Below are 27,729 nucleotides of genomic sequence, written 5' to 3'. Positions count from 1 at the left end.
GGATGACCAGGCTTTTTTTTTTAGTAATCCCTACTACACCCAACATGGGGCTCGTACTTACAACCCTGAGATCAAGAGTCACACGCTCTTCAGGGGAACCTGGGTGGCTCAGTCCTTGAGTGTCCAACTCTTGGTTTCAGCTCAGGTCATGATCTCACAGTTCAAGGGTTGGAGTCCCACATTGGGCTCCATGCGAACAGCATGGAGGCTGTTTGGGATTCTTTGTCCCTGTCTGACTCCCTCTCTGTCTGCCCCTTCCCCAGCTTGCACACAAATGCACGCTCTCTAAATAAATACACTGAGCAAAGGAGAGTCAAGATGGCAGAGAAACAGAGGAGCCGGAATTTCTCTCCTCCCTCAAACACAGCAGCATTGAGGTCAGAACGCTTGGAACCCCAGGAATGCAGGCTGCAGAGCGACAGCTTCGGGTACCAGCCTGGAGGGACAGAGGGGCGTGTCTGCGACCCGGCAGAGAGAAAACAGGCAGCGTAGGCACGGAGAGGGGAGCCCTTGATGGGGAGACAAAAGGAAGAGAAAGAGAGGCTGTGGAAGAGTGAGGCTGTGTTTGGACAGGAGAAAACCGTCTCCAGAGCACGGACAGAACGAGAGGCACGGAGAGAGCCAGCCTGCATCCTGCAAGCAGTCTTAGGAGAGAAGATGGGAGTTTTCAGGGTTGCACGACACGGTCCGCACCGGAGCCGCCCTGTGCACACCCCTGGGGGGAAGGGGAGCCAGCCTGGGCTCGGTAATGCCTGGGGGCGCGCTGGGAGAGGGCAGTCCCCTCCCTTGCGAGCTGTGGGAAGAGGGTACACAGCGTCAGGACACAAGACCCTGCGCGCCAGCCAGGGCCCCCCCTCCCCCGCCACTAGGGGGGCGGCGCCACGGGAGGGAGAGCCTGGCCACGCAGAGCGGGATCCTTCAAGATGTGGGGTTTGAGTCGCAGCCGGGCACCCGGGAGTCGCGGAGACCGTGGCGCGGGCCTAACAGGCCACCCGCACCCAAGGCACCGGGAGCACTGCCTGAGCAGTGTGGTTTGGGATGCCCGGTCCAGGGAGGGGAGACTGGGGTGTGGCCGGTTTTCTCCCCGCTCCACCAACATGGTGCCGTTTCGGGAAACAGGACGGCGGCCCCCAGTGGAGGTGGGCACCTACTCCGAACTCCACCCCTCCGTGCCTGCAAGCGCGCAACTACCTGCGTGAGAGGGACAGTGACCACACCGGGCGGCCCCTCCTCCAGAGCAGCACAGCCAGCAGTCCCAGATGGTGACACACAACTGCCCTGCAGTCTTCCATTTTCCGATTTGATTTCTGGTCAATTCTTATTATATATATATACACATAAATTCTTTTTTTTTTCTGTTCAGGTTTGTTTAATCAGGCATTTGTACTCTATTCTTTTTATACCTTTTCTGTAACTCCTTTTTCTTTATTTTCCTCTCTCTCTCTCTGGATTAAGTCTTACAGTTTCTTTGATTCTCTGCCTGGTCTTTTTTTCCCACCTTGTCATTTCTCTCTTTGCATGGGATAAGGCTTCTTCCAGCCCCTCCCCAAACTTTTCCATATTTTCCAGGGTTACTTCAACAAACAAATCAAATCACAGCTGGTGGAAGGTCCGAACCACCTCTACGAGTAGGGAGATAAAGCAACCAGAGACACGACAACAGAGAGCACACAACACACTCTAAAAACACCTCCTGGGGCGCCTGGGTGGCTCTGTCGGTTAAGCCTCCGACTTCAGTTCAGGTCATGATCTCGCAGTTCGTGGGTTCGAGCCCCGCATCGGGCTCTGTGCTGGCAGCTCAGGGCCTGGAACCTGCTTCGGATTCTGTGTCTCCCTCTCTCTCTGACCCTTCCCTGCTCACACTGTCTCCTCTCTCTCTCTCTCTCTCTCTCTCCCTCTCTCTCTCAGAAATAAATAAAACATTTAAAAAAAATTTAAAAACACCTCCTGACAGGCCCGGCCCTGGACAGTGTATGACCCCTTTTTAATATAGTAGTGCTCACAGGTGTAGTACACGTAACAAGCTATTAAACACAGAAAAGACAGAAAATTCACCAAAATGACGAAACGAAGAATTCTCCTCAAACGAAACTCCAGGAAGAAATGATAGCCAGAGAACTGCTCAAAACAGGCAGAAACAATATATGTAAACACGAATTTAGAATAACAGTCATAAGACTAATAGCTGGGCTTGCAAAGAGCATAGAATATAGCAGAGATTCGGTAGCTGCGGAGATCAAGGACCTAAGATATAGTCACGATGAATTAAGAAATGTTAAATGAGATGGAAACTAAACTAGATGCAGTGACAGCAAGGATGGAAGAAGTAGAGAGGAGAATAGGTGAAACAGAAGATAAAATTATGGAAAATGATGAAGCTGATAAATAGAGGGATAGGAAATGACTAGACCACGAAAATTAGAAACCTAAGTGATGCAGTGAAACATAGTATCTGTATCATAGGAGTTCCAGAAGAAAGAGAGAGAGAGAGAGAGAGAAAAGGGCAGAAGGTTTATTTGAACATATTATAGCTGAGAACTTCTCTCATCTGGGGAAGGAAGCAGACATCCAAGTCCAGGAGGTGCAGAGAATTGCCTTCAAAATCAACAAAAACATGTCAAAACCAGGACATATCATAGTGAACCTGAAAAATACATAGATAAAAATTCTGAAAGCAGCTAGGGACAAATGGGACTTAATCTACGAGGGTAGACACATAAGGGCAGCAGCAGACCTGTCCACTAAAACTTGGCAAGCCACAAGGGAGGGGCAGGAAATATTTAATGTGCTGAATAGGGAAAATATGCAGCCAAGAATCCTTTATCCAGCAAGGCTGTCATTCAGAATAGGAGACAGAAAAAGGCTTTCCCAGATAAACAAACACTAAAGGAGTTCATGACCACTAAACCAGCCCTGCAGGAGATACTACGGGGGACTCTGTGAGTAGAAAGCAGCAAAGACTACAAAGGACCAGAGACATCACCACAAGCACAAAACCTACAGATAACACAGTGACACTAAATCCATATCCTTCAACAGTCCCTCTGAAAGTACGTGGACTAAATGCCTCAATCAAAAGACCTAGGGTAGCAGAATGGTTAAAAAACCAAGATCCATCTACATGCTGTCTACAAGAGAGTCATTTTAGACCTAAGGACACTACAGATTGAAAGTGAGGGGATGGAGAACCATCTATCATGCTACTGGAAGTCAAAAGAAAGCTGGAGTAGCCATACTTATATCAGACAAACTAGATTCTAAACCAAAGACTTTAACAGGAGATGAAAAAGGACATTATATCATAATTACGGGGTCTATCCATCAAGAAGAGCTAACAATTATAAATGTTTATGCCCCCAACTTGATGGCACCCAAATATATTAATCAATCACAAAGAGCAAACTTATTGATAATAATACTGTAACTGTAGGTGACTTTAATACTCCACTTTTACCAACGGGCAGATCATCAAGGCTGACAATCAATAAGGAAATAATGGCCTTGAATGATATACTGGACCAGATTGTCTTGACGAATATATTCAGAACTCTTCATCCAAAAGCAGCAGAATTCACATTCTTCTTGAGAGCACATGGAACATATTCTAAAACAGATCACATACTGGGTCACAAGACAGCCCTCAACAAATATAAAAGGGCTGACATCATACCATAAGAAAAAATTTGGAAAGCCTCCAAATGCATGGAGATTAAAGAACATCCCACTAAAGAATAAATGGGTCAACCAGAAAATTAAAGAAAAAAAAAACATATGGAAGCAAATGAAAATGAAAACATGACAGTCCAAACTCTCTGGGATGCAGCGAAGGCAGTCCTAAGAGGAAAATATACTGCCACACCTATAACCAGACCTGTATCAAGAAGCAAGAAAGATCCCAAATACAGAACCTTACCTCACACCTAAGGAACTAGAAATAGAGCAGCAAAAAAAGCCCAAAGCCAGCAGAAGAGAAATAATAAAGATGAGAACAGAAATAAACATTATAGAATCCAAATATACATATAGAACAGATCCATGAATCTAAGAGCTGGTTCTTTGAAAGAATAAACAAAATTGATAAAACCCTAGCCAGACTTTTAGAAAAAGATGAGACAGGACCCAAACAGATAAAATCATAAATGAAAAGAGGAAGGATCACAATCAACACCACAGAAGTACAAACAGTTATTAGCAACTATTATGAAAAATTTGTCCACAAACTGGACAACCTGGAAGAAATGGACAAATTCTTAGACACCCACCCACTACCAAAACTCAAATGGGAAGAAATAGAAAATGTGAACAGACCCCATAACCAGTGAAGACACTGAATCGGTTACCAAAAATCTCCCAACAAATAAGAGTCCTGGGTCAGATGGCTTCCCAGGGGAATTCTACCAGACATTTATTTATTTATTTTAATTTTTTTAAAAATGTTTTTTGTTTATTTCTTAGAGAGAGAGGGAGTGTGAGTAGGAGAGGGTCAGAGAGAGAGGGAGATACAGAATCCGAAGCAGGCTCCAGGTTCTGAGCTAGCCATCAGCACAGAGTCCAATGTGGGGCTCAAAGCCACAAACCATGTGATCATGACCTGAACAGAAGGTGGAAGCTTAACCGACTACCATTATTTAAAGCAGAGTTAATGCCTATTTTTCTCAAGCTGTTCCAGAAAAATAGACATGGAAGGAAAGCTTCCAGACTCATTCTATGAAGCCAGCATTACTTGATTCCCAAACCAGACAAAAAACTCCACTAAAAAGGAGAATTACAGGCCAGTATCCCTGATGAACATGGATGCAAAAAAAAGTTCTCAATAAGATACTAGCAAATCGAATTCAACAGTATATTAAGAGAATTATTCACCACGATCAAGTGGTATTTATTACTGATCTGCAGGGCTGGTTCAATATTCACAAATCAATCAATGTGATACATCACATTAATAGAAGAAAGGATAAGAACCATATGATCCTGTGACAGATGCAGCAAAAGCATTTGACAAAATAGAGCCTCCTTTTTTAATAGAAATCCTAAAGAATGTTGAGATAGAAGGAACATACCTTAGCATCATAAAAGCCATATATGAAAGGCCCACAGCTACATCACCCTCAACGGGGAAAAACTGAGAGCTTTCCCTCTAAGATCAGGAACATGACAGGGATGTCCACTCTCACCACTGTTGTTTAACACAGTGTTGAAAGTTGCAGCATCAGTAATCAGACAACAAAATGAAATAAAAGGCATCAGAATTGCAAAGAAGAAGTCAACCTCACTTTTCACAGATGACATGATACTCTGCGTGGAAAACCTGAAAGACTCCACCAAAAAGCGATAGAACGGATCCATGAATTCAGCCGAGTCACAGGATATAAGATCAATGTACAGAAAACAGCTGCATTTCTATACACCAATTATAAAGAGAACTCAAGGAATCGATCCCATTTACACCTGCACCAAGAACCATAAAACACCTCGGAATAAACCTAACCAAAGAGGTAAAAGATCTGTATGCTCACAACTATAGAAAACTTATGAAAGAAACTGAAGAAGACACAAAGAAATGGAAAAACATTCCATGCTATGGATCGGAAGAACAAATACTGTTAAAATGTCCAAACTAGCCAAAGCCATCTACACATTCAATGCAACCCCTATCAAAATGACACCAGAATTCTTCACAGAGCTAGAACAAACAATCCTAAAATCTGCATGGAACCGGAAAAGACCCCCTAATAGCCAAAGTAATATTGAAAAAGAAAACGAAAGTTGGAGGCATCACAATTCTGGACTTCAAGCTGTATTACAATGCTGTAATCAAGACAGTATTGTACTGGCACAAAAACAGACACATAGACCAATGGAATAGATAGTGAACCCAGAAATGGACCACAAACGTATGGCTACCTAATCTTTGGCAAAGCAGGAAAGAGTATCCAGTGGAATAAAGACAGTCTTCTTTAGCAAATGGTGCTGGGAGAATTGGACAGCAACATGAAGAATGAAACTAGGCCACTTTCTTACACCATACACAAAAATAAACTCTAAGTGGATGAAAGACCTAAATGTGAGACAGGAAACCATCAAAACCCCAGAGGAGAAAACAGGCAACAACCTCTTTGACCTCAGCCGCAGCAATTTCTTACTCAACACGTCTCTGAAGGCAAGAGAAATAAAAGCTAAAATGAACTATTGGAACCTGATCAAGATGAAAAGCTTCTGCACAGCAAAGGAAGCAATCAACAAAACTAGAGGGCAGCCACCAGAATGGGAGAAGATACTTGCAAATGACATATTGCATAAACGGTTAGTATCAAAAATCTATAAAGAACTTACCAAACTCCACACTGGAAAAATAAATAATCCAGTGAAGAAATGGGCAGGAACAGGAATACACACTTTGCCAAAGAAGACATCCAGATGGCCAACAGACACATGAAAAGATGCTCAACATCGCTCATCATCAGGGAAATACAAATCAAAACCAGTGAGATATTACCTCATACCAGAGTGGCTAAAATTAACAACTCAGGAAACAACAGATGTTGGCGAGGATGTGGAGAAAGGGGAGCCCTCTTGCACTGTTACTGGAAAAGAGTATGAAGGTTTCTCAAAAAATTAAAGATGGAACTACCTACTCTACAGCCCAGCAACTGCACTAGCAGGTATTCATTGAAAAGATACAAAAGTGCTGACTCATAGGGTCACATGTACCCCAATGTTCATAGCAGCACTATCAACAACAGCCAAATTATATGTCCATCAACTGATGAATGGATAAAGAAGATGTCTCTCTCTCTCTCTCTCTCTCTCTCTCTCACACACACACACACAGGAATACTACTCAGCGATGATAAAGAATGAAATCTTGCCATTTGAAAAAACATGGATGGAACTGGATAGTATTATGCTAAGTGAAATAAGTCAGAAAAAGACAGATATGATATGTTTTCACTCATATGTGGAATTTGAGAAACTTAACAGAAGATCATGGGGGAAGGAAAGGGAATATAAGTCATAAACAGAGAGGGAGGCAAACCATAAGAGACTCTTAAGTACAGAGAACAAACGTAGGGTTGATGGGGGTGGAGGTTGGGGGGACGGGGAAAATGGGGGACAGGCACTGAGGAGGGCACTTTTTGGGATGAGCGCTGGGTGTCATACCTAAGTGATGACTCACGGGAATCTACTCCTGAAACCAAACCTACACAGTACACTGTAGGTTAGCTACCCTGACAACAGATTATTTACAAAGTCAAAAAATAATAAAGAAAAAAATAAAGTAAACTGAAACACTTTAGCAAAGGACAAAAATAGATGAAATCTGTGGCAAGATATGATGATTATTAAACTTAAGTTATGAGTATATGGGGGTCCGTTGCACTGCGCTGTGTGTGTACATTTTCATAATCACAGAAAAGTTCAATACGGATTACCTAGTAACATTAATCATAAGTAATGATAAAAATAAATAAACTAAAAAAATTTTTAAAACTACAAAGGAGTCACATCCTCTTCCAACTCAGCCCTCCTGATGCCCCTACAATTGGGCTTTTAAACAAAAGCTTGATTAGTTTAATAAGTTCGTTCCTCCCTTGAGTTTGAGCATTTGCACGGCCTTTTTATAAAGAAATCCACACCAGATTCAAGACACACAACAGAAGCAATTACAGTCAGGGCACGAGCACAGAGGACTCCCTCCCACACTGGGCAGGAGGCACACGCCGATGAGCAAGGCGCACACGCCACCGTAAAGGACCCCTGGCTTAGGGAAGGGGCACAGGCACGAGGAGACAGAGCACGGAAGTGCACGCCGACGCCAGCGTGCGGGCAGTTTGCCAGGGGCGTGTGATCAGCCCCGGCCGGGAGGGGACCGTGAAAAGGGACCTGCCAGAAAGACAGCTGAGGGCTGTCCTGGGTGTGGGTGCTTAGAGGCCGTGCCAACGGAAAGGCAGGCCTCACCGGGGGCCTCACCGGGGACGATGGTTTGGGGGAGCTGCGCGGTTTGGGGAAAACTGGGGGAGGGATGACCTGGCAACAAAACTGAGCAGGATCAGGAAGGCCTCGGTGCTTGCTGGGGAGCTCAGACTTCGCCTCCTGGGCAGCCGGGAGGCACACTGGGAGCTAACGCTCAAAGGGAGACAAGCTCGCGTTCAACTTCTATAAAGCCCACACTGGCAAGAAAGAGTAAGAAGGATGAGCTCAAAGAGTGCAAGACCGGAGCCGCCGGGAACGAAGACGTGTGACAACCGTGCAGGTGAACAGGACGGCCCGGGCTGGGGTACGAAGAGGCACAGGGGACGCACCGAACGGCGCGAAGCAATTACAGTGGCTCGGCGCCCTTGCCGCAGGAAGCTGAGGTGAAAGGTGCCTGGGCGGGGAGAAGAGGGGTGGGGAAAGGCCAAGTTTCCGGCCCAGACAGGTGAGTCAAAATGAAGACAACCGTGTGAAGAACCAGGGAATCCTCCTGTTTTTACATAAAATTCTTTTGTTTTTGAAGGAAGAATTCTAACCACGAAAACAAGGACTTCGAGAACACCCTGCTGTGACTCGGGGAGGCTCAGGCGTGGGGGTGCGTACGGGAAAGCCGGCCGGGGTGACACCACCACCTTCAGTGCCCGGCGCAGGGATGCAGTACGTGCCCTGCTGCCTTCCGAGTCAATCCCGAGGAAATTAAAACATACACTGTTACACCTACTTCCTCCTGACACCATTCCCGAAGGAGGACACAACATGAAGGGTTCAAGCGACTGCATTTCACGTTGCGCACACGGCGAGCACACGGAACAGCGGGGCAGGGCCCACCGTCTGTTGAAATACTGATCGGTATTCGCTGTCAACCATGTTTGTTCCTGAAGAGGTACTACGGCTATTCATCCAAAAGGTTATTCCTCTTTCCTTTTTTTTTTTTTTTTTTAAAGACAAAAACGTATTCAAATATCTCCTCCGGCCCCCAAACCGTGCATCTGAGCCCTGGAAAGGCTGACGACCACCCTGGGCCAGGATGCGTGCCGCCGGGGGACCCCGGCTCCGCTCACTCACTTCAGAATTCCAATCTTCAGCTGCAGCCCGTGCAGGACTTCCGTGACTCCGTACACATCAGCAAGCAGGTGGTGTGTGGAAACTATCTTTTTGGCGTTGAGATGAGAATAATTTTCTTTCAAGAACGACAGCCCGCACATTCTCCCGTTATCCAGCCAGTCCTTATCATAGCGGTATTTTGCACTCCACCTCTGACCTGCAGATGAAGGGGACACTCAATGGCCAGGGATTGCACTCACTCAGACTCCCCTCCCGCTGTCATCATTCCAATAGCATCCTGGGGTACGCAAGGTGAGCTCTAGTACTAGGAACACATTCGAAAGAAGAGCAGGACAGAGCTGAGGAGCAGGCGCCGTGAGGCGCCTCCCCACTTTCAGATTTCCTGCCCACTGAGGAGAACACAGCCCATTAAGGATGTGGCCGGGGGCTGACGATGCCTGCGAAGAACCCCGAGTGTACTGCGTTCCACGTTTTATGCATCCGTCATCTTTTTTCTAGAAAGGTCGAGAGGGCTGGAGAGAGACTAGATGGGGTGCTGTTTCTCTAACATTTGTTTCGAACTGGACGAAATACAGAGTCCTGCTTAAGTGGAGGCGGACCCCTTGCAGGATCTCACAGGGGCCTGCATAATCCTGTATTTCCGCCATCAATACTAACTCTATCCCGTTAGGTTAGTTGCTTAAGTGTCTGTGGCCCCTACCGCACTAGGAGACAGAGGCGGCATGCTTAGAACCGATCATCTGACCTCCACCAGCATGTGGCAAAGAGAAGGCACCCAGTAACTGCTGCTGAATGAATATACAGATGTCTGCACTCACGCAGGTCTGAATCATTCTGCTTCTTAATGCTCCTTTTTTTTTTTTTTAAAGGTAGATAGGAGAACAGTTTGGTAAGTTTTTATTTGACAGTATCTGTTATTTTCTGCTGGGGCAGCTGAAAGTAGGTATAAAATGCAAAACCTTGCTACTCAAAACGCCTCTGGCATGGAGGAAGGCATGGATGGGGGGGAGCAAAGGGCCCAGGTTTTCATCTCAGTTCTGTGCACACGGCCTGCTACCCTTCGAGGCCCTGCTGCCGCATCAGTAAGCTACAGGGACAGAACATGATAAACTGGGATCCCATCTACTCGAAATTAAATGCTGGAGATGCAGCACGTTCAGGAACTTTCTTAAAACCACGTCATGAGGAGTGCATGCTCCAATGCGGTCCTATTCAGAGTCACACATAAACCCATTTAGGAATCAATACACAGGGACACAGGAAGGCGCTAATTCTTCTCCAGGAAAAAGCCGTAACTCTGCCCTTCCAGTAAGGCAATAGGAAACGAGGCTAATGTTTCGGCCTAGGTAATTAACACGGAAATAAGACTCTAACAAACAGCGAAAATTATTTAAAAATGTCAACACAGAGCAGGACGCAAGTGGCAAAGTGGCAATGGTGTCCTTCGGCAGCAGGGCCACCGCGGACTCGTACCCAGGTCCCGGGGCGGCCGGGGCTCAGGCTTACCGGGAGGGTCCCTGCAGATGTAGCAGACGTACTGCTCGGGGATGCTCTCCTCCAGCAGCCCCATGCACACGCTGTGCTGCCAGCACAGGCACTCCTCACACTGCAGGGAGAGAACACAGGGCGGCGGAGTCACGGCTGGCTCTCCAGGATGAAGCCCCGCCCCCCCTCCAACCCGCCCCTCCCTTGCACTGCCCACACTTCGGGGTCTTACTCTACGTGAGGACCCGTATGCTGATTTAGGATGAATTTTATTTCTGAAACACTCAACTACTTCCAAAACTTCCTCTTGCCACAGTTATTAAAATATGCCTTGATATATGACTTAAACCACAAAAAAATCATAAAACCAGTTGTCTCATTTATTTCCCACTAGTTTTGAGGCAATTACATCTTTAAAGCTCTTAAAAATAGCCTATTAGAGTGCACTTTTTTAAAATGGCAAGTTCGTAGGAGAGCCCGTAGCAGTGATTTCTTAAAGTATTATCGGTGTGGTGCCCCTATAATTATCGGTGTGGTCCCCCTATACATTTGTAGTTTCCTTATTAGAGAAAACCTTTGAAAAGGGGGAGAAAAAAGATTACTCTTTCTTCATTCCTATAGCCAACATTTCCAAATCTCCTAAATGTCATCACAAAACATGGGCTATGTTTCTCCTTTTTCTTAAAGATACCCTCTCTACAGGGACACACCGGTGGCTTGTAACCCTTAATCCTTGCAACAAACTTGGAGAAGAGTGAAAACATTTGTTTCCGTATCTGCAGGTTGAAGGGCCACGAAGGTGACCATATAATGTACATCAGTAAAGAGGGACCCAGGCCAGGAAGAGAAGGGCTGCTGTGCTCTACCCTTCAATGCAGACACTCGCCATCCTAATGGCTTCCAAGAACGGCTTCCAGAATTTCAGCCTGGAGACCTCAAACTCAACACTAGCTCTCCCAGGTGAGAGCGCAGTCTACTTCCTCTGAGGAAGAGATTTCCCCATCATTACTACTGGGACTTCACACGTTGTGGTAAGTTAGAAACCTCTGTCTTCAGTAGGACAGTTAGTGACACACACGGAAGCCCTGATACACTCGCTGAGCGCCCGAGACAAAGGATTCGGACAGGGAAGACCGGTTACCTGGATCATGAAGCCGTTCTCCTCATCCATTTCACAAATGCATCGCACTATCTCATTAAGAGCATCATCTTCATCCTGAGATTCCTCAAAATTGGTTGAATCAAAATCCTGATTGTACTCATCCCCACTCAGAAGTAAGCTCTCTGTTGAAGAATCATCCAGGAATTCCACATCTGATAAGTCTAGAATATACACAAAAGTAAACTCAGCAGGTACTTTTCCACATTTTTGTCATCTTTCCAGATAGAAAGGAGCTAAAGGAAGTGACTATAAGCTATTAAATATTTAGGAAGGAAAGGCAAACAAATGGAAGTAGAGTATTTGTCCCTGAACAAAGAAACAAAGGATTTTTGAGCCTTAGTAATTATGCCTGACTCGGCATCTTATCTTATACACTATTACAAGTAATTTGGAAAGTATCCCCTAGTGTTGGTGCTTACACTTTATGGCCAAGGTTGATATTAACAATTTAAATATGCATAGTTTTCAAATGCTTTCACAAACATTAGTCCCTTTGATACTCCCAAGAACCATTAGTTGTAAGAACGGATTTCATTATTTGTACCACAGCCGTGGGCATTTCAGCGAAGGGAAGGAGAGTGCCTAGAATCTACTATTAGTGCTACTATTCTTAACAGTATCAGGATCATCAACCACGGCACTTAATATGCACCACACACTACACTCAGCACTTCAAACATAAGATCTATCACTTGCTTGGGAAGTGTAACCGGCTCATGGTGAAACTGACTGCGTACCAGGACTACCTGACTCCAAAGCCTGTGTTCTTAACAATTTCACCAGTATTTCTTCAACTGGGATCTTGAATTCCCCAAGGAACTTATAAAGTTTTAAAATTTCACTTTGATAAACATCTTTTAAAATAAGTAAGTATACTCTAGAAACTAAATGGGTGACCACTACACAGAATTTGACTTAAGTGCCAGATTTTAGGTTTGTATTTGTGCCAGCATTGATGTCAAAGACCACGACTTAGCTCAGGCTATTGAGCGGAAAAAAAAAAAAAAAAAAAACTGAGGCACACACAAGGAAATATTTATAACAAAGGGCAAGAAAGGATGACAGGGCACTAGAGGTTCCGCGGGAGTGTGGATGGAGATATGAGGGTGCTGAGTCATGGCGTGACACGAGGTGAGGACCTGACCACTGCGGGGGGCACCTGGTAGCCAATCAGCGGAGCACCGCAGTGACTGATGGTGCCTTGTGCCTCAGTGTCCTGGCCTCTGGTCTGTCTGCCCCGCCCCTTCACCTGCCCATTGCTCCCCTCCCTCTGTGAGGTATCAACAGGCTGTGAGAGCAAGGGCTTTGCACTACTGAATGCTCCACACCTAGTTCTTACAATGAAGCCTGGTCTATACTGGTAAGGCACTCCAGCTTCCGGAGGAGCTAAGGAAGGGAGGTCTATATAAAGAGAAAATTCTCTTCTCAGACCTTAGTCAGACCAGAAAGAAGTTGGCCCAATTTGGAAAAAAAAAAATAATCATGTTATTTATAATTTTAAATATTTCATGACATAGTGTTTCTTTTATCAGCTTCTAATCTTATTTTTTTCCCTGGCTCTGTTATTGAATGGTTTTTAATTTACAAAAAGTTGATGTGCTACAGAAAAATGTCTTCTTTAGGATCTTAGGACATCTCGGAGAAAATGAGGTCGATGGGAAACAATGGTAGAGAAATACATGAAAATTTTCAAGGAGGAATAAATCTGTTATGCATTATAAAATCCTAATAATAATATGTAGTTTTGAGAGCCTAAAGAGGACATTTCATTCATTCATAATCTTGCTAGTGTAAACCCCAGTTAGTATTTTCTCTCAGGCCTTCCTGAATGCAAGTTCATGTTTCAAAATGGCAGACTGGGGCATGAATAAACAGTTCAAATACTGTTGCAGCATGGAGGTGGCATTATATGGATGGCAATCGTAACAGAATAAATTTAAAACTATTATCATTGAAAGGAATTAGTGTAGCTCACATATCCTTTCATGGTCAAAATAACCAGGTTTTATGATGTTCGAATGGAAATTTAACATAATGGCCAGAAAACCTAGTTTGACCAATTCCCAAGCATCAAACATATGTTTGGCTGAATCCTAAGGGCAGAGTGAATGGGTCCATGGGTTGAAAGTTACAAAGGCAAGTTTCCTCTCCCACTAAAATGGCATCTGGATAACAGCTCCAAGTGAGTGTCCACAGAACCCCACTCTCTTCCAACTGCTACCCCTGGAGCTATCGCGATTTTCCCAGACATGTTCTCAAAGTGTGGATTCCAGAGCAGCGTCACTAAGAAACTCTGAGGATGAGGCCCAGAAAAGCGTTTTTAACAAGCTTTCCAGGAGGTTCTGATACCTGCTAACACCTGAGAGCCGCTGCCCGGTGACCCGCGCCCTGCAGCATCCCTTCTTCCTCACAGGTCAGGGCTCGGGCATACATGGGGCAGAAGACGCGGCAGAGCGGACAGCACACCCCCAGGCCGCTCGCTGCACCCCCTCTCAGGCGTCTAGTTCCGGCAGCACTGCCAGCCCAGACGTAACCTCCATTCCCCCATGCTCTGTGTGAAATGAGGGCTTCCAGACCCTGACAGCTCAAACGGAGGCGTTCCTGTGTGACTTCCAACCCCTGCTGCCCTGCCCCAAAGAGTCACTCAGAGACCTTCTCCACCCTTCCAGAAACCTCACTTGTGCTCTTCAAAGCACTACAGCAAAAATTACCATGTACACCTGGGGTTAAGAGCCACTGGACCAAAAAAGGAACAGGTGACTTGTGTTTGTTAGAAACGAAGGGGGGTCTTTTTCCTAATTCTGTCTCCCCTCCCCCAATATTTTAAGACTATAAATCTCTAAAGTGCTGTGTGCCTATTTTAGGAGAAAAGGAAGAAGACACTCTTCTCCAGAGTGGGCTCCAGAGCAGTCGGGTCTGGAAGAAAGCAGCTGGTCACAGTGCAGGGGGAAAGCGAGGCACCAAGTACCGACCACGCTGGGCCCTGAGCAGAAAGGAAAAGACAGGGAGTGAGCTCAGCCCTAAGTGTCCCTGTGGTTTCCCAGAAGACGAAGACCCTGTCCCTCATCCTTCATTCCCTGGCTGTAGTCCTCAAGCCACTGCCATCAGAGTCTCCACGGGAATGTCTCCCCTAGGACCGCTGAGAGCACTGGCAGGGAGGAGTCCTCAATGGCCCGCTGTCAGGGCCTTCAGGGAAACCTGCCAGACTCCAAATACGCACGTAAAAATACCCATAACCAGTACGCAGTGGACACCAAGAGTTTCTTTACCATCTGTCCTACGATTAATTACAAAGGCCATTTTACTTTATAGGAGTTTAAAAAGTAGCTCAGATTTCTAATGCTGTGATGTTCTTAGTAGTTTATGGAAGAGCTTCTGAAACAGCACACCCTGCTCACATAAGCCCTCGATAAAGTATGTTTTTATCTCAGTTCCCCAGTTAAAGATCTCAAGACTTGTTTTAAGCATAACATAGTTACACATACTTTCACCACTAAGATCAACTGACAAAATTGCCCTTGGGTACTGATATGTTGTGTTTTTCTCCGTAAACATGCTTCGCAGAGCCAGAGAACTCCCAGAAGATCGAGTTAGTGGAGAAGAGCACCTTTCCAGAAATTCTAGAGAACTGTCTTCATAGTCTGAATAGTCTGCAACATAAGATACATAAAGAAATATTAATAAAGGGTCAGGTAATCAAGAAGAGTCACTATACAAATAACGAGAGAGCCATGTTTTACTAGACATCAGATAACCATGTCCCCTTTCTCCCCTTACCCACGAACATCTAGATCGTGGTGTAGCTGATAAACTGGGTTTGGCAAGAACACCTGGGAAATACACCGGGGCAGTATTTGAATGCCAGGGAGCACCGTGTTCTAGCTGGTGCCAATCAAGTCCTGTTAACCAGTGCAGAAGTGAGAAAAGATGATCTCTACAGCTTCTCTCCATTATAATCACAGCTATGTCTGCAGTAAGGTGCGCAAGATAGAAAATTAACCTTTTTTTTTTGCAATTGTAAAGAGGTGCTCATAATGTCTAGCATGTCATTTATTACACTGACAATTCAATCAACTGATACATTTTTCAGCAGAAAACCTCTGAATGAAATTAATCCCGTCCTGTCTTCCTCAGCTTAGCAGGAGTAGTGCAGACAAGGAGAGGGAGCAGCCACCGGCAGCTTCGGGGACAGCCGGCTGTGGCAAGGGGACAGACAGACAGGGGAGGGCAGGGGCCGGGCCCTGGGGAGGCTCTGAAGTGGGGGAGCATCTGCCACAGGCGACAACCGGCCACGCGTGGGACTGTGGCTGCAGCACAGTGGAGGGAGACATGAGGCGGGAGCGGCAGGAGGTCAGGTTAAACATGTTTTTCTTTTTAGGTTTTACGCTAAATGCGGCAAAGAGAGTGTGCCCCAAGTCCGACTCCGGCTCTGAGAGCCCGCTGGAGCTGGGATGAGAGAGGGCCCAGGGAGGCCCGGGCAGGAGGCACCAGGGCCTGGTGGGGGCGGAAGGCGGAGGGCTGGAGACTGACAGACAGATGCTGAGATCTGGGACTGCAGCCGAGGGGCTGACGCAGGGTCCGAAGGGCGATTTCCAGGCTTCAACTACCAAGGGTGAAAGCAGGGCTCGGAGACGGGGCTGAAGAGTAAGACGGAGGTGGGGAAAGCAGAGCAGGAATGTGGGTTCAGAGGAGGGCTTTTTAAAGACTGGAGATCCTACACATCCTCTACAAAAGTCTAAAGGCGAGGGGAGGCGGGGTAATAAGTGTCAGCATCTTAAGAACAGAAGACAGACACTGCCTCCATTTTAGTAGAGGCAAAGGGGGAGAAAATGGGTATACGCAGCTAAGTACACAGTTGTGGGTTAAATCAGCAAGTTCTCATCCAGTGGCTTCTATTTCCTCAACCGAGTATGAGGCAAAGGTCACCTGAGGCCAGTTAGGGACTAAAAAGAGGGGGAACAGAGAGGAAGAGGTGGAGGAAAGGTCAAGGGTAGGAAAGCAAGTCCCAGGAGAAGGGCACTACCAGTGCTGGTGTGCCCTGCGTATCCGTTCGACGTTGGTGGTTGTGGCCGGTAAAACAATTGTCCCCAAAGACACCCACGTCCTAATCCCTAGAAACTGTGAATGTGGTAGGTTCTGTGTCAAAGGGCAGTTAAGGTTGCTAATCAGCTGACCTCAAAATAGGGAGATTACCCTGGATCACCTGAGTGAGCCAGTGTAATCCTAAGGGTCCCTGAGGTGAGGGAGAAAGGCAGAAGAGTCAGTGTCATAGCGATGTGAAGTGAGAAAGACTTGAGTGGCCGTTGCTGGCTTTGGAGACGGTAGGGGGACGTGAGCCACGACACGCAGCAGCCTCCGGAATCCGGGAAAGGCAAGTAAACGCTTCTCCCCAAGAGCCTCCCAAAAGGAATGTGGTTCCACCGAGGCTCACTTTGGACTTCTGACCTTCAGAGAACATCCATAAATTCCTGTTGTTTTATGTCACTGAATGGTAGACTTCTGTGACAGCAGCAGCTGGACACTAATATAGTGGTCACCATAAATATTACAGCACAGCCACATTTGGGGGGGCACCCCTTGTGTGCCAAACATGATTTTAAGTGCTCCGGACGTATTTCCTGTCTCAATCCTCGCAGCCATCCAACAGGGAAGCTACAGAGACTGGTGCCATTTTACAAGCGGAAGAGCAGAGGCAGAACAGGTTACAGAAGTTAAATCACCCCGAGTACGTGCCTCTCCACGGCGAAGCCAGCCTCGAGCCCCAGAGTCTGGCTACAGAGCCTTACTCTTAACCACAGAGTGTCACCAGTGGACTTCAACACTTAACGTATACACAAACCAGCTTGTCAGAGCAGATTCCTGGGCCTCCCCCCAGCGGGGCGGGGGCGGGGCACTCACGGTCACTGCAGATGCTGTCAGACTGCAGAGTGACCTCGGAGAGGGGCAGTGTCACTGTACCTCTCTCATGGCCTCCCGGTGACTCTACACAGCTTACCCAACGCCGGGTCACCCGGGCGCCGGCAAGGAGAGGCCACCTGCTGAATGCCAGCTGGCACTGTGTGAAGTACTTTACAACGACTCCCTTACTGAATCCTAAACATGAAACTGCACAGTAGACACTATGATTACCATTTCAGAAGTAGGGAAACGGGACGTTTAGGGCCTGAAGAAAACTCGCCAAAGGTCACGTAAGCTATCGACGCTGCCGTGGGGAAGTGAGCCCAGTGCCCTGCTTTGAAAGCTACCCTCGTACCTACTCCATGCTATGCGGCCCTCTCAGCAAAGCAGCAGCAGAGTCTACTGTTTACACTGGAGCGTAGAAACAACGGCAGAAATCTCCATTTGGTGTTACAAATAAAACACGCTGATATACAATCTCTCAGTGTGGGATCGGCAACTGAACAGAACTCGGCAGTCTACACCACACCTACATCTCGCATTCCAGTCCCTGCCGGCTGCCGTGAATAAAGGTTACCGCCTACTCCGTGGTTCTTTCAGCTGCAGCCCTCCACGTGAAGCCCCTTCCTCGATCACCCCGGCTCCTCCACACTCTAAACAGAACTTACTTTGTGTCACTGCTACCTTCCCAGCAGAGAGCCGCGCGTTGTTTCTTACTGCTCTCTCTCTGCTGACAGGCTCGCTCGCAAGCTCCGGGAAAGGAGTTAGCTTTCACTACATACTGTTCTCGATTCTCTTGGCATTTCTCATTCTAGTTCCTTTCCATCTCTATATCCCTTCGGTTTTCTCATACTTACAGATGTGTGAAAAAAAGAGAGGAAGCGACTGGCTCAGAGTGACAAAGGTAAAAATTGGCAAAGATGTCACTCTTAAATCCCAACACAGCGGTTGCTCTTATGGACAAGCAAACACTTCCTACAGAGAAGACAGCACAGCTGCCAAACAACCTCCAAGGCACAAAGAGTACTGTAACAACAGAGCCTGATGGTTAAAGTCAAACTTGACACTGAACAGACTGCCTGGGTCTGAATCTGCTTTTCACCACTTAGTAGCCACGTGAGCCTGGACAATGCTCTGCTCGGTTCACTGTTTATAAGATGGGGATGAGAGGCCCCACTGTAAAGAGTTAGTTAATGTGAAGATGAAACCAACCACTGAATACAAAATGCTTATATCATATACTTAATAGGCACCGGCAAAATAACATTCAGTGTTAAGGAAGAATTTTTAAAACTCCCTGGTGGTAGGAACTGTAGAATAAAATATGTATCATATTAGGAACCTCAAGTAGGAATGTTTTTGTTTTTGAAATAGGCTCCATGCCCAGAGTGGGGCCTGAACCTCCCCCCAAGACCCTGAGATCAGAAGTCCCATGCTCCACGGACTGAGCCATCCAGGTGCCCTGGAATAATAACGCGAGTGTTTTAAAATTAAGATGTCTTTAAAAACCCCCTATTTCCAGCTTAAAGATCACTCTTCTAATTTAATCCGGAGAAGAGTGTCACTTCCAAGGGGAATCTAAATGGCCCAGAATAAAGTGTCAAAGTGACCATCAATTGTGAGGATGTCGGTGATTACCCAACACCACACCTGCTGAGTGCAACATGTAAAAAGAGCAATACTTCTGTGCAGCTTTAAGTACTTGCCAGGATTCTATTTGCAAAGTTAAGATTTTCATTTGTAGGTCTGATTTTAATACATGAACAAGATACAAAGTTATTTTCTTTTTAGTTAAAAAATAAAAATATGTTAATATGTTTTCCAAGAGTACTTTTTAATGGTTCTATAAAGCCAGGGTTAGTGGAACACAACTGAGGGGTGCAAATTTTCTGTCCGATTTTTTCTCTCCATCTAACTAATCCCGACCAGCCTCCCCTCCTCCCAGCCGCCACTCCCTGCGTCCTCATAAACGCTCTCTCACTGCATACCCAAGGGTGGCCCACTCCTCATCTGTTCTCTGCCGGCCCCTCCCTGGAACCTTCCCCCCACTTTCTCGGGACGCTAGCACATTAAGACTGTGTGTCTGCTCGTGAGTCCCGGAGAAGACCTGTTGCTGACACGGTGTACAGGGACCTGAACAGCTGGCCCTTCCTGTCTGAGCACCTCCAATCCCCACTGCAGTGCTGAAGGCCACCAAATGCCTGCAGCCTCTGGCCATTCAGGAGTGCAGCTGGCCGAGTTCCCCGCAGTCTGTAGCGTCTCACACCTGCATCAGGATTCACCCTCACGGGAGGGCACTCCTGAATCGAATGGGTTTGTGTTTCCTGGGTTTTGTTTCTGAAGCTCCAGAATTTCCTGACTTTAAAGTTCTCTGGAGTCCCGGCCCCACAGAGCCCTATGTGAAGGGGTGGGGTGAGGGGAGCAGGAGGGGGCAGTGCTCAAGATACTCTCTGCAAAGTGGTGTCAAGCTTTTCAAGTCCACTTGATTCTGCGTCCTCCCATTTACTCTGGCAGCTTTAGAGACAGAGAGTATAGAAACATGACATCCTGTGGAAAACTCAGATACGATTTTGGGCCCAGAGGGAGAGTGAAAAGTCTGAAGAATTTGCCCTCAATTAGTCACTCTGAAATTTCCCAGTTGGCTTTATAGCTTTTTAAACTGGTTTTTAAAAGTATTTCATAAATAGGGGGAAAAAAAAAAAACAGGCATGACAAACACATCAATGACACAAAATACGTGGGTGTCCATCGTGCAGTTTCAGAGGTCATCGTCACCACCCTTGAAGGCACCTTCTGCAATTTGAACTGATGAATTTCCTTCCCCAGCTCAGAGGTTACCAAGGTCCTGAATTTCTGCTCACCATTCTCTTGCTTTTCTTTACGCTGCTGCTACTTTTTCCAAATTTATGCTTTTGCTATTTTTGCACCTCTAACATAGTTTTCACGTTACAACTTTTTGATCTTTACATACATATCACATGTTTTCTCCAATGACTTGATTTTCAGCTCCTCATTTTATTCCTGGGATTCCTGTGGATATAATTCCTTTACTTATGAAGTGATACAGATTCCAAGGAATGGATGTGTGATTTCTGATGGACTCCTGGGCCGATGCCACTGTGGCTATGGACATTCTTGTAAATGCCACCTGCTGGGTCACGTGAGCTCAGGGAGGCATTCATTGGAGACCACATGGCAGGCACAACTTGCTGACGGCTGACCGTTTCCGGAAACACAGTAGTTGTACAGTGGTCTTCAGCAATACCTGATACTGCCCACCTTGCAATTTTTGCCCAACAGCTGAGAAATAGAGTCCACTGGGTTTTAAAAATTACATTATTCCAGTTTCTCATAAAATGGGGCATCATGTTATATATTCACTTTATCATTTTAAGAGTTCCAATTCTGTGAAGCATCTGTTAACATCTTTTGCCCGTATTCATACTGGATATTTTTCTGTTTGACCTGCAAGTTTGAAATGTATTCTGATCCTTTGTTAGGTATAGGTGTTGCAATGTTTTCTTACGGTCTGTGTTGTCTTTTCACTCTCTATTTAAGGTTTTCTTTTTTTCTCTGTAAGGAAATTTTTTTTTTTAATTTTTTTCTATCTTTTGTTACCCTCCACCTATTTCTCCCATCCCCATCCCCTGCTTTTTTGACAACCAACAGTCTGTTCTCTGTATCCTTTTTCTTATTTTTTAAGATTCCACATGCAAATGTGATGACATGGTATTTGTCTCTGACTTATTTCACATAGCTTGACGCCCTCAAGGTCCATCCACATTCTTACAAAAGGCAGGATTTCCTTCTTTTCCTAATGACTGACTTGCGTGTGTGTGTGTACACCCCAACTTCTTTATCCATCATCCATCAATGGACACTTGGGTTGTTTCCATATCTTGGCTATTGTGAATAATGCTACAATAAATATGGGGGTGCAAATAACTCTCCAAATACTGTTTTTGTTTTCTTTCGACAAATAGCCTCTGGCAGAATTGCCGGACATGGTAATTCTATTTTTAATGTCTTGATGAATCTCAATTCTGTTTCCCATAGCGGCTGCACCAATTTACATTCCCACCAACAGTACACAATAGTTCCCTTCTCTCCACATTCAAATTAACACTTTTTTCTGTTTGTTTGTTTTGTCTTTTGACAACAGCCATTCTAACAGGTGTGAGGTGATACCTCATTGTGGTTTTGATTTGCATCTTTGTAATGATTAATGATGTTGAGCATCTTTTCATGCACCTTTTGGCCATCTATCTGTAGGTCTTCTTTGGGAAAATGTCTTTAGATCTTCTGTCCATTTTTTAATTGAATTGTGTTGTTGCCATTGAGTTTTATGAGTTTTCTATATATTTTGGATGTTAGCCCCTTAACAGACATATGACTTACAAATACTTTCTCCCATTCAGTTGGTTGCTTTTCATTTTGTTGATGGTTTCCTTTGCAGTGGAGAAGCTTTTCAGTAGAATGTATTTCTGCTCACTTATGTTTGCTTTTGTTGCTTTTGCTTTTGGTAGCAGATCTGAAAAATCATCACCAAGACCTATGGCAAGGGGAGTACCACCTATGCTTTCTTCTAGGGCTTTTATGGTCTCAGGTCTAATGTTCAAGTCTTTAATCCACCTCGAGTTAATTTCTGTGTTTCGTGTAAGAAAGACAGTGGTCAAGTTTCATTCTCATGCATATGGCTGTCCAGTCTTCCCAGTGCTACTTACTGAAGAAACAGCCCTTTCCCCACTGTATATTCTTGGCTCCACTGTCATAAGTTGACCATATATGTGAGAGTTTATTTCTGGGTTATTATCTCCCAGTAATTTAGGTGTCTATTTTATGCTACTACATGCTGTTTTAATTACTGTAGCTTTGTAGTATAGTTTGATATCAGAGAGTGCAATGCCTCCACCTTTGTTCTTTCTCAAGGTTGCTTTTGCTATTTGGGTTTTTTGTGGTTCCAAACAAATTTTAGGATTATTTATTCCATTTCTCTGAAAAGCATCCTTGGAATTTTGATGGGAGTTGCAATGAATCTGTAGATTGTTTGCGGTAGTATGGGCATTTTAACAAGACTGATTCTTCCAGGCCACAAGCACAGAATATCTTTCCATTTATTTGCATCTTCTTCAATTCCTTTCATTAACATCTCGTAGTTTTTTAACATACAGGTCTTTCACTTCCTTGGTTAAGTTTATTTCTAAGTATTTTATTCTTTTTGATACAGTCATAAATAGGACTGTTTTCTTGATTTCTCTTTCAGGTAGTTTGTTATTACTGTACAGAAATGCAAGATTTTTGTATAATGATTTGTATCTTGCAAATTTGCTATATTTGTTTATTAGTTCTAATGGTTTTTTGATGGAGTCTTTATAGAGTTTTCTATATGTAATATCATATCATCTGTAAACAGTGACCGTTTTATTTGTTCCTTTCCAATCTGGACACCTTTTTGTTTTTTCCTTGCCTAACTGCTCTGGCTACGACTTCCAATACGATGCTGAATAAAAGTGGCAAGAGTGGCTTTCCTTTTCTTGGTCCTGATCTTAGAGGAAAGGCTTTCATCTTCCCACCACTAAACATGATGCTAGCTGTGGGTCTGTCATATACAGCCTTTATTATGTTGAGGTATGTTCTCTCTGTATCTGCTTTGTTGAGAGCTGTTATCATAAATAAATGTTGAATACTGTCAAATGCTTTTTCTGCATCTATTGAGATAATCATATGATTTTTATCCTTTATTTTGTTAATGTGGTATATCACACGGACTTATTTGCAGATGTTGAACCATCTTTGTATCCTTAGAATAAATTCCACTTGATCACAGTGCCTTATCCATTTAGTAGATTACTGAGTTTGGTTTGCTAATATTTTGTTGATGATTTTTGCATTAGTGTTCTTCAGGGATACTGGCCTGCAATTTTTGTAAAGTATCCTTGTCTAGTTTGGTATCACCAGGGTAATGCTGGCCTCACAGATGAGTTTGAAAGAATTTCCTTCTCTTCTGTGTTTTGAAAGAGTTTGCAAGAGTTTGAGAGAAGAGTCTTGTGTTAATTCTACTTTTAATAACTGGTAGGATTTACCAGTGAGATTGTCTGGTCCTGGACTTTTCTCTTTTCGGAGGTTTTTGATTACGATTCCATCTCCTTACTAGTAGTTGCTCGATTCAAATTTTCTATTTCATTATGATTTAGTCTTGGTAGTTAGTAAGTTTCTAGGAATTTATCCATTTCTTCTAGGCTGTCCAATTTGTTGGCATACAACTGCTCATAGTAGTGCCCAACAATTCCTTAAATTTGTGCCATCACTCATAACATCTCCTGGTTCATTCTACTTATTTGATTCCGCTTTTTTCCTGGTAAGCCTAGCTAAAGGCTTATCGATTTTGTCTGCTTTTTCAAAGTACCAGTATCTCAGTTTTGCTGATCTTCTCTATTGTTTTTTTTTACTCTCTATTTCATTTATTTCTGCTCTAATCTTTATTATTTCCTTGCTTCTACTAAATTTGGGCTTTGTTTCTTCTATTTCTATTTTCTTGAGATGAACAGTTAGGTTGAGACTTTTCTTGTTCTTAAAGTAAGCATTTATCCCTAGGAACACCTATCTTACAATTGTTTTAGCTGTATCCCACAAATTTTGGTGTATTTTCATTTGTCCTGAGGCATTTTATTTCTCCTTTGATTTCTTCTTTGACCCACTGATTGTTCAGGAGTATGTGGTTTTATCTCCACACATTTGTGAAATTCCCAGTTTTCTCCATGAAATCTATTTCTACTTTCATACTATTTATCGTGATCAGAAAAGGTGGTTAGTAAAAATGACATATCAGATAAAGGGTTAATATCCAGAATCTATAAGGAACTCACCAAACTACACGCCCGAAAAACAAACAACCCAGTGAAGAAATGGGCAGAAGATATGAACAGACACTTCTCCAAAGAGGACATCCAGATGGCCAACAGACACATGAAACGATGCTCAGCATCCCTCCTCATCAGGGAAATACAAATCAAAACCACACTGAGATACCACCTCACGCCAGTCAGAGTGGCTAAAATGAGCAAATCAGAGAACTCTAGATGCTGGCGAGGATGTGGAGAAACGGGCACCCTCCTACACTGTTGGTGGGAATGTAAACTGGTACAGCCCCTCTGGAAAACAGTGTGGAGGTTCCTCAGGAAACTAACAATAGAACTCCCCTATGACCCAGCAATAGCACTGCTAGGAATTTACCCAAGGGATACAGAAATGCTGAGGCATAGGAGCACATGTACCCCAATGTTCATAGCAGCACTCTCCACAATAGCTAAAACATGGAAAGAGCCTAAGTGTCCATCAACAGATGAATGGATCAAGAAGATGTGGTTTATCTATACCATGGAATACTACATGGCAATGAGAAACAATGAAATCTGGCCATGTGTAGCAACATGGATGGACCTTGAGGGTGTTATGCTGAGCGAAATAAGTCAGGCAGAGAAGGACAAATATCATATGTTTGCACGTATAGGAGGATTAGGAGGAACTTGACGGAGGAACAAGGGGGAGAAGAAGGGCGGAAATGGTGGGGGAAAGGGAGAGAGGCAAACCATGAGAGACTCTTGAATGCTGACAAAAACTGAGGACTGATGGATGTGGGGGGGAGGGGGAATGGGCATGGAGGAGGACACTTGTGGGGATGAGCACTGAGTGTTATGTGGAAACTAATTTGACAATAAACTATTTGTAAAAAAAAAAAAAAAAAGAAAAGGTGCTTAGTAAGATTAAACCTCCTCAAATTTATCAAGAATTTCTTTTGTGGCCTAACACATGACCTAACTTGGAAAATGTTCCATGTTCATTCGAGAAGAATTTGTTATCTGCTCCTTTAGGACAGAATGTTCGAATATGTCTGTTAAGTCCATCTGATCTAACATGTCATTTAAGGCGGTTTCCATGTTGATTTTACTCTGGGTGGTCTATCCATTGATAAAAGTGGAATGTTTTTGTTTTTGTTTTTTTTTATTTCTAGGAGAGAGAGAGAGACAGCTTGAGCAGGGGAAGGTCAGAGAGAGAGGGAGATACAGACTCTGAAATTGGCTCCAGGCCCTGAGCTGGCAGTCAGCACAGAGCCCGACGCGGGGCTCGAATCCACGAACAGTGAGATCATGACCTAAGCGAAAGTCAGATGCTTAACCGACTAAGCCACCCAGGCGCCCCATAAAGTGGAATGTTAAAAATCCCCTACTATTATTGTTTTGCCGTGACTTCTCCCTTTAGATCCAGCAATATTTGCCTTCTGTATTTAGGTGCTCCTACGTAGGGTGCATAAATATTTGTGAACTTCGTATCTTCTTGTTGGACTGACCCCTTTATCACCAGGTGGCACCTATCTTTGCCTCTTATCACTGTCTGTATTCAAGTCTATTTTGTCTGATAGAAGTATAGCTTACTCCAGCTTTCTTCTGGTTTCCATTTGCATAAACTATCTTTTCACCTTCTGGGACCCCTATAATGTGAAGGTTAGTCCGTTTGATGTTGTCCCAGAGCCCCTTAATCTATTGTAACTTGTTTTCATTCTTTTTTCTTTTTGCTGCTCTAACTGGATGAGTTCCAGTGCCTTGTCTTTGAATTCATGGATTCTTTCTTCTGCTTTATCTAGTTGTCACCGAACCCCTCTCACGTGTAATCTGCCAATTTCAGTCTAGTCAAATTTTCAACCCCCTCTTTAGGATTAGCACTTTTTGTTTAGAAATCCTTCCCTACCCAAAGATCATAAAGATGTTTTCCAATACTGCCTTTCAAAGTTTTACAGTTTTGTCTTTCACACATTTCATCATTAATCATCCTGGAACTGATTTCTGGGTATGGGGTAAAGTAGGAGTCCAATTTCATTTTTCTTCACCACATGGATTATAAATGTTCTCATACCAATTATAGAAAAGCTCACCCTTTACCTGCTTATCTAAAAATGTCAGCTTTGTACGAACCAAGGTTTGATGTTTGTATATGCTTTGGATTATCCTGTCCTTCAGCAACATGTCTATTCTTTCAAAATGCCTCAGTGCCGGGGTGCCTGGGTGGCTTAGTGGGTTAAGCGTCCGACTTTCGCTTAGGTCATGATCTTGCGGTTCGTGGGTTCGAGCCCCGCGTCAGGCTCTGTGCTGGCTGCCAGCTCAGAGCCTGGAGCCTGTTTCAGTCTGTGTCTCCCTCTCTCTCTGACCCTCCCCTGCTCACGCTGTCTCTCTCTCCTAGAAATAAATAAAAATATTAAAAAAAAAAATGCCTCAGTGCCTTAAACTGTTGTGAAATAGTAATTCTTCTCTGTATTCTTCTTCAAGATTGGCTATATTATTTTTGGCACTTTACCACTGTAAGTTTTAAAATCAGCATTGAATCTGTAAATTTATTCAGCATCAAGGACAACTTCTCAATATTGAATCTAGTAACCAATGAACATGTATTATCTCCCATGTATTTAGTCCTTCTTTAATGTTTCTAAATAAAGTTTTATAATCAGCTAGTCATAACTTTTTTGCTAAGTGTGGACACACGGATGTATCAAAGGGCTTTTCTACATATATGAAGATGGTAATGTTTGTTGTCCTTCATCTGTTACTGTGGTGAATTTCACTAACAGATTTTCTAATGTCAAACCAACTGTGCATTCCAACCCTGTGTGGTCACAGGTTTTACTACATTGCTGGATTTAATTCCATAACATTCACTTGTGAGTTCTGTATCTATGTCCACAAATGAGAAACTCCTATAACTGTCCTTTCTCATACTGTTCTCTTCCGATTTTGAGCCAAGTTATTTAAATAATCTAAAATGAATTTGGAGTTGTATTTGTTTCCTAGGGCCACTCCAACAAATCACCACAAATTGGGTGGATTAGAACAACAGAAGTTTCTTCTGTCATAGTTCTGAAGGTCAGAAGTCAAAAATTCAGTGTCAACAGGACCCTTTCCCTCTGAAGTCTCTAGGGGCAAATCCTTCCTCGCCCCTTGCAGTGTCTGGTGGCTTTAATGCCCTGGCTTGGGACGGCATCACTCCGATTGCTGCCTGTGTCCTCGCATGGCCTTCTCCACTGTGGATTCCAAATCTCCCCCTCCTTTTCAAGACACTAGCCGCTGGCTCTAGGGTCCACTTGAATCCCAGACAAT

General features: G+C 44.4%; 1 protein-coding gene across 3 annotated transcripts in view; it reads right to left on the bottom strand.

Annotated features, from left to right (window-relative positions):
* Window positions 1-27,729, bottom strand: part of PHF20L1 (PHD finger protein 20 like 1) — an 84,961-nt gene that overhangs the window by 6,631 nt on the left and 50,601 nt on the right. For all 3 annotated transcript variants that reach the window (XM_039240204.1, XM_039240206.1, XM_039240205.1), the window contains 4 exons: window positions 15,172-15,336; window positions 11,666-11,847; window positions 10,546-10,645; window positions 9,040-9,235 (listed from right to left, as the gene is read on the bottom strand). In XM_039240204.1, coding sequence (XP_039096135.1) covers window positions 9,040-9,235; window positions 10,546-10,645; window positions 11,666-11,847; window positions 15,172-15,336 — 643 coding nt within the window. The remainder of the gene's footprint in view (window positions 1-9,039; window positions 9,236-10,545; window positions 10,646-11,665; window positions 11,848-15,171; window positions 15,337-27,729) is intronic.

This window comes from Hyaena hyaena, unplaced genomic scaffold (genome assembly GCF_003009895.1).
Source record: "Hyaena hyaena isolate Hyena2069 unplaced genomic scaffold, ASM300989v1 scaffold_169, whole genome shotgun sequence".
Taxonomy (NCBI): domain Eukaryota; kingdom Metazoa; phylum Chordata; class Mammalia; order Carnivora; family Hyaenidae; genus Hyaena; species Hyaena hyaena.
The sequence above is the reverse complement of the archived record's forward strand: the minus strand, read 5'-3'. Positions and strand labels throughout refer to the sequence as shown.